Consider the following 13058-nt stretch of genomic DNA (forward strand, 5'->3'; position numbering starts at 1 on the left):
CGTTAAGAATCTCACAATTTTATGGAAGGAAAAATATATATCAAATTTAGTGCGTGGCCGCAAAGTTTGACATTTTTAATTAACTATTTTAGCTTTCATTTTATTTGTTACAGGAAAAGCGGGGGCGCAGAATATGAAATTCAGGTTAACAAATCCGACCGGGAGGCTGTTAGTGGGCTTTTATTTAGGTTAGTAACGTTATGAGGACATTCACAAAAGTCCATTAAATAAATAGATATGTCGTGATTGCTTATATGTTTAGAATGCTAGACTTGCTAAGTTGCATTGAAGTAGATAAGCTTATAACAATAGGTTCTATTGGATAGTATAAGTAGAATTGATAGACTTGAAATGAAAAATGTCAAAAGCGTAGTCCTCCTCTCACTTTGCTTCCTAGAAGTCTGTCATCGTCGCACCTCTGCAAAAATAATTTAGTTACTAGGTTAAGACCCGCGCCTTGCGCGGAATGAACATTATATATATAAATTATTTTATTTATTATATGTTTATAACATATTTTAATTATAAATATATATTGAATAATTAAAAAGGTCATTATCTACTATTTATATAATTAAATTGGTGCGAATATATAAATAAATTTAATAAATCGAAAAAATATTTTTTTTTATTTGATATGATAAATAATTAAATTTAAATGATAGTAACATATATATGGTATATGTTAATATTAATATTTATTAGATGATGTTTTTTGCTCATATTTTTTTTATCATTTTTTATCTGTTATAGCAAAAAATCTAAATTAGTGATAACAAAATTTTCACTTTAGGAATAATGGTTTAAGTAATTTATAATATTTTAAAAATTAAGTTGTCAATATTTTTTCAAAATTTTTATCAAAAAAATATTCAAAGTAAAGTTCAAAATTACGATATTTATGTATTTTTATATGGCATATAGTTTAATTTAAAATGATACATATATTTATATATATTTTATTTTTGATACTTATTAAATGAGACTTTCAACTTATATTATTTTTCAGTTATTTGTATCATGTCATAACAAAAGTTTTAAATCATAGATCACAAAATTTGAATGTAAAACTTTTAACAGTTTTAGTAATTTATACTCGTTTTTAAAAATTCAAAATATAATATATAAATATTTTTTTTAATTTTTATTATATGGTTACTATGATTGTTTAATTTATTTTAATAGCTTAAAATTAAACAAATATAATTATAATACACACTTATTTTTATCAAATCTTTATTATTCAAAACATTAATTGTCATATATACTTTAGCCACATTAGGCAATTCCGTAATCTTATTTAAGGAAATAATGAATCACATTAATAATGTATTTATTGTGGTTTAATAAAAAGCTTATTATATATTTAAATGGACCAACATATTTCTCTAAGGATTCTAAGAATCATTATAGTGATGCCACGTGGCTACAAAAAAATGTTGTAATGCTTCTCAAATAATATATAGGGGATTGATCATTGTCTTGTTCGTCGAGGTTAACACGCAAAATGATGCATAAGGTTTAACGTTTATTAATTTGTATACTAATATTTATCTTAAGATTATTCATGCATACAAATCTATACAATAAAGAGAAGACAAAAAAAATACAACACATGCGCGAGTCCGGGAGAGGACATATATAGTGTCTCAAACTCTCAGTTTTATTCTAACCTAAACTTGGACCCTATAATAGCGAAAATATACATTCACATTATTTTCATACGACTTTCTTTGGATTTTGGATGGGAACATGTGAATAATTAAGTAATTAACTATACAAAACCTAACTGACTTGAACTTAATTATCTTTTCTTGACTTGGACGTATCCCCACATATACTATAGACCCCTAGACTAATGCGTAATACTTGGAAAACATGGTGCACCCTTGCTGAGTTTATATTTGCATGCATGTATGTACATGTATATATGCCACGTATGCATAAAACATGACACTAATTAATGCGTGTGTGTTGTGACTCATCTCCGTAGAGTTTCCATTATGTCATGTGGTGAGGAGAGAGTCAAAACCCAAAATCATGTACACCAAAGTCTTGGCAATAATCCAGAAACGTCCAATCATTGCCGTTGATTCCTTCCGGTGACCATATCGGAAAATCTGCTCCTGCGCCCGACATATTGTTGTCATGATGATATAATGTTCCACCAAAGCCATCGTTACTATCACTCCACGAAGCTTCAGCGGTAGTAGTTTCATCGGACCATAAATGACTAAACAATTCTTCATCATTATATATGTTACTAAGTAGATGATTTTCACTATCCGTGGAATTGTTTTGACCAGTAACCGTGCTGCTGCTTTCGTCTTCCGTAAGCGTGCCATTTGTCTCTTTGGTACTGCCGCTCCTTGGTTTCATTGAGATATCATCTGAAGTCGAGGAAAGGTTTTGGGGATTATAGGTGTTATTCGGTTCTTGGTTTAGAGGTTGATGTGTCATAGGGTCGATTCCCATCTTAACAAGTTTTTTCTTGATGTGAGTATTCCAATGGTTTTTTATTTCGTTATCAGTTCTTCCGGGTAACCTTGAAGCTATCTTAGACCACCTATAGTAAACCAATGATTTAAGAAATTATTAATCACAAGAATCTTTTTTTTTGTAACTTTGATCACAAGAATCTTATATAATATTTTACGAAGTGTTGGTGCAGATGTACTTGGAATATTAAAACAAGGAAATTGAAAAAAGTAAGTTAACACTATCTGAAGAGAAAGACATTACTTTGTCTTGAAGTTTATATCAAGGAAAAATACATGTAAAACGAATTAGTTCGTCTACATATTCTACTATTCAAAGTTTTTTATTTAAAATCTACTATTTTGAATCTTCTTTGGAACTATCTAATTTATGTTTTGGCACAATATACACAATCCACAATTGACACAACATATTTTCATTACTATACACGATCCAAACCACAAATTTTTAATTACCTTAAGTCTTTAGTTTTAGTTAACGTAAAACAATAAACATATTTTGAGAAGTTTTAAGCTTCAATGTAAGATACAAAAGATTGAGAATCGAAAAATTATGTGGAATTAACATATGATTAGTTATCAAAGCTTACTTGTTGCCGAGATGAGCATGAAGATCGATGACAAGTTGTTCCTCGTCGTGAGAGAGAAGGCCTCTTTTCAAGTCAGGCCGGAGGTAATTGGTCCACCGGAGGCGGCAGCTTTTCCCACAGCGGCGGAGACCAGCCAGCTTCGGCAAAGCACGCCAGCAACAATGGCCGTTGGTGAGTATGAAGTTTATGAGCTTCTTGTCTTCCTCCGCCGTCCACGGCCCTTTCTTCACCACCAGCTTGTCACAGCATGGCTGCCTCCCCATTAAATATTACTGCGTATATTACTTTCTTTTTGTTAATGTTATTGCGTATAATATGTTTGATTTTTATATATGTTCGAAGGGATTGATTATAACAGAGCAGAGGGAGGGAAGAGAGACGCGAAAATTAAAGCTATTGAGGATTGAAATCTCAACAGCTTGCAAGTTATGTCATAACTCATAAGCTTACCAAAGCTTACCCACCTATATATATATATATATATAACCTTCTGATCACACCTTTCCCCCAACATTATTATTAAATGAAATAAATATACACACGCATTTATATATGTTAATATATACATATATTTATCAATTTTGTCAAACGATTTCATATATATATATATATAATATATATATATATACTATAAATTTTTTATAAGATATATTAGAGCATCATTAGACCATCTCCAATGTATTCTTCTATTTTTACCTCTAAAATAGAGGAACTTTATAATAGAGATAAATTTTACTCCAATGTATTTTTTTAAAATATAGATATCTACATATATAGCAAAATATAGAGGAATGTTATTTCTTTCTCTATAAATAGAGAAAAAAATAGCAATCTCTATTTTAGAGGTATAAATAAAGATGAGTTGGAGTGATTTTGCATGTAAATGCTATTATAGAAATAGAAATAGAAATAGACGTGAGTTGGAGATGCTCTAGTGGTAAGTTTCTTTACAATAGTCTCTATAGATAAATATATTATTATTTGCTGATAAAGTAATCAATACTATTAAATTAGGAACATGCCCAGTTGATAATAGTTGAGTCCAACTTAAAATATAACTGTATCTAAAACTTAACTGCATAATGTTATATAACTGCATGTAAATGAATATGTTTTAATGTCCTATTTTAAAGGGATAACCACTTTAAGTCCTATTTTAAAGGGATAACCACTTTAAGTCATATTTCATATTTTAAATGACAACGTATATGGCAACAAAAAAATTTAAAACTATATTTTTGTATTTTTTTCATTATTTGGTGTTTTAAAAAAAATAAACCCTTATATATAGCAATACATGTGTAATACCAAAAAAAACCCCTTAGACAATTGGTCATGTACCATAAAAATATAAACGTTTATAAAGGTTAAAATTAATGCTCGACATTAAAAATACAATTTTGTAGCCATATATTTTTGTTATGTTTTTTGTTATTGGGTGTTCAAATAAAAATTATTTTTAGAATTTTAACCTTTTATTTGATTAATATAACACGTTATTTTATATAATTATGTATACAGTTACATTATTGACATCTCTTTCTATAATGATATGATAATTATTCCTCATAATTATAATAAACTTTGATATATTTTTTTCAGAAATTATTATCACACTACAAAAACATAACTTACATCTCAGCCCAAGAAATTATGATTTATTCAACTAGACATTAATTTTTTCAAATTTTAAATATTTTACACATACATTAAATTTATCAATTAGCAAAGCACGTGAAGTTAAAAATAGGGTTTAACAGGATTTAAGTGGAATTTTAATACAAATAAATATTCATATAAACTCAATTAGTTTAACGGGTTTTAAATAGGTTATTCGATTAATAGTATTTATTAAATGTGATTTTACTTAAAGTTATTGAAGACCATATTAACCCGTTTACATATATATATTTAACAGAATATATTAAAAATATAAATTTTCAAACATTTTTCAAAAAACATTGTTCGGTTTTCGGTGCGGGTTGGGTTTGATATTGGTTTTTGGATATAACATTTTAAGAACCATTCAAATATATAAGTCATGTCTAATAGAGTATTAGAGTTTGATTTTTGGGTCGATTACGAATCGGATTTTTTTAATACAAATATTCTTGACTAACTATGTTAGATAACTATTAAGAAAATATAATATGTTGTAATTTTTATGAATAAAGTTTAAAAATAATTTCTGAAATACATATGATATGTATATTTATGCAACTTGACATATTTAATATAATTACTAAAAATTATACTAAAGTAAATTAACATTAGACATAAATATGATTAATAAACATAAATATAAAATTAAATCATTCAAAAAAAGTTTAAAACAAAAATATACCCGCTCCTATACCCGCTCCAAAAATATACCCGCCCTTGAAAGGGCGGGTCAAAATCTAGTTATGTAATTAAAATTTGATGAGCAAAATTCTGTAGTGTGCCACCTGTAGAATAGTACCTCAAAATACAAGGGAGAGTCCCTTCTCACAGGTACGTTTCTTTTGTTTTTTGTTTTCTCTTTCTTGTTTGTCTTCTATTATTTCTTTTTTAATTAATAAACTTGATTTTGATCCGCACTTTAAAAGCGCGAGATTTATTTAATTTTAAAAATTCTATCGAAAAGATACATTTTTCACTGAAAGATATATGTATGTTTAAAACATTTGTAATCTAGTTACATTTATAATTACGATGATATTTTTGATAAAAAGTCTATAATTAAGATGATTGTATATGTTTAAAAGAAAATAAATTATAATTGTAAATTGTTTATAGATGGAGCCAAGATATTGGATTTAAAGAGATGTTCACTGTGTTGTAGACACACACGTTCAAATTGCAGAAGTAAATTTTGATTAGTAAAAAAACTATTTGTTTATTTTTTTTTTGTTTTGCATTGGTCTTGATTTATTTAATAATCAAACTAAGATGATATAATCCATAACCTATTGATGAATTTTTTTTATTCGTGTTAGTGAATCTGATTCTAGATGAAAAAATCTATAATATAAAAATAAAATATTTTTTTTTTAAATAAGTTATCAGAATAAATTTTTATCTCTATTTTTTTTACTAACATACCAAAACACTATTATGGTCTCTTTTTCTTAATTTACCTTTATGTTTACGAAGTATTTTAATTTCTTGTGCCATTATTTAATAAACTTGTATATGTAAACAAAATTATTTTCAAAAGATTTGTTTCCTTATTTAATGGACGAAATTAATAAAAAAAATGCTAAATTCACATTGTAAATAAATTAAAAATTAATGGCAGAATCCTAATATGGATTATGTTTTAATAGTATAGATGTAGCTAGAAACTAGTGCTTTGGAACACCACTACGCATGCTCTTAGTGGTTTAAACATTACATAAGATATAGCTTTTTAAATTATTAAAAAAACATATAGCTTTAATAAAACAAGAAAAAATGCTTGTTAAAAATGAAAAATAAAAATAAATTTTAACTCTCTAGCTACAGATTCTAGCGACAAACTTTAATATTCATTAACTAAAGAGAAGCATAGTTTTACTGTCTTAGTATTTAACGTGTTTCATAATATAGCATATATATATATAGCTCTTGTTTAGTTAGCGGCTGATTCTTAACAAATCAGATCAGAAAATACAGTTAACTATTTTGTGGGAATATATTAAAGATACAGAAATTATTGTAACTTATTGTATTATATACCTTTTTCACTAGATTATAATTAATCACAGCAATAGCAAAATAATATACATGCTCAAAATCAGAATTATGCATTGCTCGTTCATAAACATGTATATACTTTAAGGTACACATAACATATGTATATACAGATGTCATGATGGGGAAACTACAACAGTTTTGAAGAAGATTTTTTGTATCTTACTTCATCTATATGAATATCTATTGCAATGATGTATTATACACACATACAGTGATTTCTTTAGGTTTTATATTGAATGGTTCATTTTCATATATTTTATTGATCAATTAGGAGTTAATTAGCTAAAAACTTAAAGCTGGTTATATAAATAAGTTTAATCTAGTATATAATGATTAAGGTTAAGAAGTATATTTTGTCTTACTTTGTCAAATCTGTCGCAAATAGGCTCAAAGAAAGGAGTGTTGGGGATGTTGCATTTGGTTGGTGAAAATGACTTTGGAACTAATGTGAAAGGATAGGGTGCGTGCCAACGTACGCAATCACACGTGCGACTCATATGCTTTTTACCCAAATGCTTGTTTCTATATCAAATAAATACATAAGTTCGTATGTTAATGTTTTATAGTCCCACGATTTCATAGCTAATTTTAATCCACATGCATAGGTTCGTATGTTTTATACTAATTTTAATCCACATGCATAGGTTCGTATGTTTTATACTCCCACGTACGATTTCATAGCTATTTAGATAATCCACATACAAATAAACAAAATAAATAAACAATATATTGCAAAGAATGAATAACACTCCAAATCAACAAACTAACCTTTTTACTAGAACGAATATATCTCGTCGTCGATACGGTACACAAACATAAACGAATATGTATCTGACACGTAGGTGCACACGAATATATCTCGTCGTCGATACGGTAACACAAACATAAACGAATATGTATCTGACACGTAGGTGCACACGTATAATCATTACATCAATTTAGGTTCTGGACAGTTCTGATCTTGCGACTTGTAAGTGACTTGCAATTTTGGGTTCATGATATTGTTACAAAGTAGTCTTTGTTTCAATATTTAAACTAAAATATTCTTTATCGTATCAATTTACACAAATGTTTACCAGACGTGTGAATCTATAACTAGGTGCTTTGTTTTAGAAATATACAACTTAATTTGGGCCATTGAAGTCAATGCCGAAGCGCTTATTCATTTGATTTCAACCTGAAACTAGTTTTTAAGGAAAGGTTCTTGGCTTTTAATTCAGATGGATTGGGATACAAGAAATCCGCAATTTACATTATTATTTCTTATAGAACCTCTATATGTTCACGTGGTAATTAATCAGAAGTGTGTTATATTTCATTATTTCTGCTCTACGCGACATTGACAAAGTTAATTTCCATGACATGATCAACTAGTAGTTAATGCTTTGGCACTCTTTTCTTTTCTTGATTCCGATTTCGCTGACTTGTGTTTCGTGCTACGATTTCACTACAAGAAAACAGCGGTATTCTGACGGACGATCCGACGGAAAATGAATTCCTCGGAATATACCGAGGCATTTCCGAGGCAATTCCGAGGAAATACAAAATTTTGCTTCCTCGGAATTCCGTCGGAATATTCCGACGGAATTCCGAGGAAAACACATTTCGTCGGAATATTCCGACGGAATACCGAGGAAACTAGTATTCCTCGGAAAAAACCGATGAATTCCGAGGAAATATTATAGACGTTAGAGAGCCGTTGGAGAGCCGTTGGGGGATTTTAAAAATTCCGAGGAAATTCCGACGAACTAGCCGTTTGCATCGGAATTCCGTCGGAATTTCCTCGGACCGTCGGCAGGATTTCACCTATAAATACAAGCACCCCTCTTCCTCTTCATTCACACCATATCTTCATCCTCCCTCTCACTTTCTTTACACACGAATTTGATTCATAAAAAACATGTCTTCTTCCAATTATTTTCGTTCTTGGATCGATCGACCTCATTTGGATCCGAACACGAGATTGCTTACGGAAGAATACCAACAAGGTATAACCGAATTCATGGGGTTAGTTCACCGACAACCGGAAGCAAAAACAGGTATGTTAAGATGTCCTTGCTCTAATTGTAAAAATAAAAAAGTTATTAAAGAATGGGATGTTTGGACTCATTTATATTTGAGTGGGTTTACACGAAGTTACAAAATTTGGTATCATCATGGAGAAACTGATTATGAACTTGGTAGTACTAGCGAACTTCAGCCACCGGTTAGATTAGAAGATCCAATTAGAACGGATGTAGATTACGGTGTAGGTACTGAGCAGATGGTAAATGATCATTTTAGAGGGGAAGATTTACCCAATGCCGAAGCTAGGAGATTTTATGATATGTTGGATGCTGGAAAGCAACCATTGTACGAAGGTTGCAGAGATGGTCATTCAGCTTTATCATCTGCTACAAGATTGATGGGCATTAAGACGGATTATAATTTGGCTGAAGACTGTGTGGATGCGATTGCTGATTATGTAAAAGGTATTCTACCTGAAGATAATGTAGCTCCTGGCTCATACTACGAGGTTCAGAAACTCGTAGCTGGTCTTGGTTTATCGTATCAGGTAATAGATGTATGCAGAGACAACTGCATGATTTATTGGAGGGCGGATGAACAGCGGGTTTCATGCAAATTTTGTGGGAAGCCTCGTTATAAAGATACGAGTGGAAGAATTCCAGTACCATATAAAAGGATGTGGTATTTGCCTTTGACGGAAAGGTTGCAGAGGCTGTATCTGTCTGAACGCACAGCGCAACCAATGAGATGGCATGCGGAGCACTCAACAGATGGTGAGATCAGACATCCTTCAGATGCAAAAGCGTGGAAGCATTTCCAATCAAAGTATCCCGACTTTGCGTATGAGAGAAGAAATGTCTACCTTGGATTATGTACTGATGGTTTCAGCCCGTTTGGCAAGAGTGGAAGACAGTATTCTCTATGGCCAGTCATTCTTACACCATACAACCTACCCCCAAACTTGTGCTTGCGACGAGAGTTTTTGTTCCTCTCGATTCTCGTTCCCGGACCAGAGCATCCTAAGAGATCACTTGATGTGTTTCTTCAGCCACTAATATATGAGTTGCAACAACTATGGACTCAAGGTGCTGAAACATACGATGTTTCGTATAAAGAAAACTTTCAAATGCGGGCAGTACTAATGTGGACAATAAGTGATTTTCCAGCATATGGTATGTTATCTGGATGGACAACGCATGGAAGGCTATCATGTCCATATTGTCAAGATAACACTGATGCTTTCCAACTAAAACACGGAAGGAAAACGTGTTGGTTTGACTGTCACAGGAGATTTCTACCACCAGATCATCCATATCGTAGAAGTAGGAATTTGTTTACGAAGAACAAGAGGGTGTTTGACAGTCCACCTCCGGAAATTCGTGGGAAAGATTTGAAGACACAACTTAGAGATTTTGGTGCAGAAAGAACGCCAGACGTCGGTGGACATGAGCATTTTCCGGTAGATGGTGTTGGAAACCTACATAACTGGCACAAAAAAAGTATTTTTTGGGATCTGCCATACTGGGAGGATCATCTACTAAGGCATAATTTAGATGTCATGCATATCGAGAAGAACTTTTTTGACAACCTGATGAACACGATCCTTAATGTTCAAGGTAAAACAAAGGATAATTTGAAGTCAAGACTGGATTTAGTCGATATATGTGCTCGTTCAGAACTTCATGTTGATGAGAGTGGTAGGGCTCCTTTTCCCATATACCGACTTGATGCAGCGGGAAAGGATGCGTTCTTTGATTGGATTTCAAACGATGTGGAATTTCCAGACGGTTACGCATCTAATTTGCGTAACTGTATCGACAGAAAGGAAGGAAAGTTTACTGGCTTGAAAAGCCATGATTGCCATGTAATGATGCAGCGTCTCCTTCCGTTTGCCTTCAAGGAACTATTACCACGAAATGTTCATGAAGCAATTGCAGGGATAAGTGGTTTCTTCCGCGATTTATGCACAAGATCAGTGACTCTTGAAGGTATTGAAAATTTGAAGACTAACATAGCTGTCATTATAATTGTATAAGAAATGAAATACGGCGAAAATAATCGATGTTTTAAAACCCCAAACCCTGGTTCCTCAGAATTTCCTCGGAGATTACCGAGGGTATTCCGAGGAAACTGGATTCGTCGGAATATTTTCATCTAACCGGGTAAACGAAGCCGCCAAATATTTCGGGAAAATTGAATCATAGAATTCCGAGGAAATTCCGACGGAAGTATAAAATATTTCCGAGGAAATTCCGACGGATATTTTCCGTCGGACGCCTCATAAGATTAGGGCGAGCCCGATCTTCTTCCCCATTTCTCTCTTTCTCTCCGCGCCGCTGCACATCTCCTCTCGCGATTCCGGCGATTTCCGGCGATTCCACCGTTCTCTCTCCCGTTTTTCCGGCGATTCTCCCCTAATCCTCCCCCATAATCATGTAAGAACCCTATCCCACTCTTTTAGGTTAGATTTGTATGGTTTTTAAGTAGATTTGATGATTTTGGAATGAGATTTATAGATTTTGTTAGGGTGAATGGTAGATTTGTGTAAAATGGAGTTTGATTATGTATTTCACTTGATTTGAATTTTTTTTTTAGTTTTTATCAATTTTGTGGTTATAAAAATCGAATTTGAAATTATATATATATATATTGAAAACGTTTTTTGTATATAAAATCTATTTTTGCATTTTAAATTCATTTATAAATTTATTAAACATTTTAAAATCTATAAAACTTTTTTTAAGATTAAAAATCATTTATATAATATTTAAAAACATTTTTTTTGTATTTTATATGTAAAATATAAATTTATATATTTATTAAACATTTTTAAAATTTTTAAACTATTTTTTATTTATTAAAACTTTTTTTTGTAATTAAAAATGATTTATAAATTTATTAAACATTTTTAAAATCTATAAAACTTTTTTAAGATTAAAAATCATTTATATAATATTTAAAAACATTTTTTTTGTATTTTATATGTAAAATATAAATTTATATATTTATTAAACATTTTTAAAATTTTTAAACTATTTTTTATTTATTAAAACTTTTTTTTGTAATTAAAAATGATTTATAAATTTATTAAACATTTTTAAAATCTATAAAACTTTTTTAAGATTAAAAATCATTTATATAATATTTAAAAACATTTTTTTTGTATTTTATATGTAAAATATAAATTTATATATTTATTAAACATTTTTAAAATTTTTAAAGTATTTTTTATTTATTAAAACTTTTTTTATTAATTATTAAACTATTTATATTTTTGTGATTAAAAACTATGTTTTTAAACTATTTTTAATTTAAACTGTTTTTTTTAATTAAAATTATTAGAACTAATTTTTAAATATGTTTTTTTTAATTTACAGGTCTAATGATGATCAGATCCGGCCTCGCCAGCGTCGTAGCCGGGGTGGTATGGGGAGCCAGTCTCGGGGTTCTTCCAGCCATGTTCAGGATTCCGTTTCGCCCCACAGCTCATACCAAACATCTCCCTCTCCATTACTCGCTCCTGCTGCTCCCTCTCCCGCTGCTGCACCCGCTCCTGGTCCCGCTGCTGCACCCGCTCCTGGTCCCGCTGCTGCACCTGGTCCTCTGGGAGTGATGAGGGTTGCGGAGTTGGTTCGACAGCCCGGTCGTGACCATCTTCCCTATCTCACTGAGTATCCACATGGACATGGTCAAACATGGTAATTTAAACTTTTATTTTTTAAACTATTTTTAATTTTTAAACTATTTTTTTATTAATAATTTATTTTTTTTGTTAGGTTCAACCGATCCGGGAACGGGATCAGCGCATGGATCAACCGTATGATGTACTCGGCCCTCGACAGCGGACATCCGACTTTCACTCACTTCCCTGTCGAGAAGCAGCATCTGTGGTTTCAGCAGTTTGCGGTAAGTATTCTAATTTTTAAATTATATTTTTTATATTATTAAAACTATTTTTTGTAATTATTAAACTATTTTCTATATTTATTAGACATTTTAAATATTATTAAAACTTATTTTTGTAATTATTAAACTAATTTATATATTTATTAGACATTTTAAATATTATTAAAACTTATTTTTGTAATTATTAAATTATTTTTTTAATTATTAAACTATTTTTTATTTATTAAAACGACGATTTTTGTAATTTTTAAACTATTATATTTTTGTGCTTAAAAACTATTTTTAAACTATTTCAGCAAGAATTCAACTGGAATGCCGATGATACGCTCTCTATCTATCA

At 30.6% G+C, this 13058-nt stretch overlaps 1 protein-coding gene across 1 annotated transcript; it reads right to left on the reverse strand.

Annotated features, from left to right (window-relative positions):
* Positions 1–1599: 1599 nt before the first annotated feature.
* Positions 1600–3596, reverse strand: LOC106373529 (MYB-like transcription factor ODO1). Its single transcript, XM_048740818.1, has 2 exons — positions 3089–3596; positions 1600–2566 (listed from the first exon to the last, which is right to left on the reverse strand). Exons 1-2 carry the CDS (start codon positions 3349–3351, stop codon positions 2026–2028), a joined length of 804 nt encoding a protein of 267 aa, XP_048596775.1. The 5' UTR covers positions 3352–3596; the 3' UTR covers positions 1600–2025.
* Between the last annotated feature and the right edge of the window lie 9462 nt (positions 3597–13058).

This window comes from Brassica napus, chromosome A1 (assembly GCF_020379485.1).
Source record: "Brassica napus cultivar Da-Ae chromosome A1, Da-Ae, whole genome shotgun sequence".
Classification (NCBI taxonomy): Eukaryota; Viridiplantae; Streptophyta; class Magnoliopsida; order Brassicales; family Brassicaceae; genus Brassica; species Brassica napus.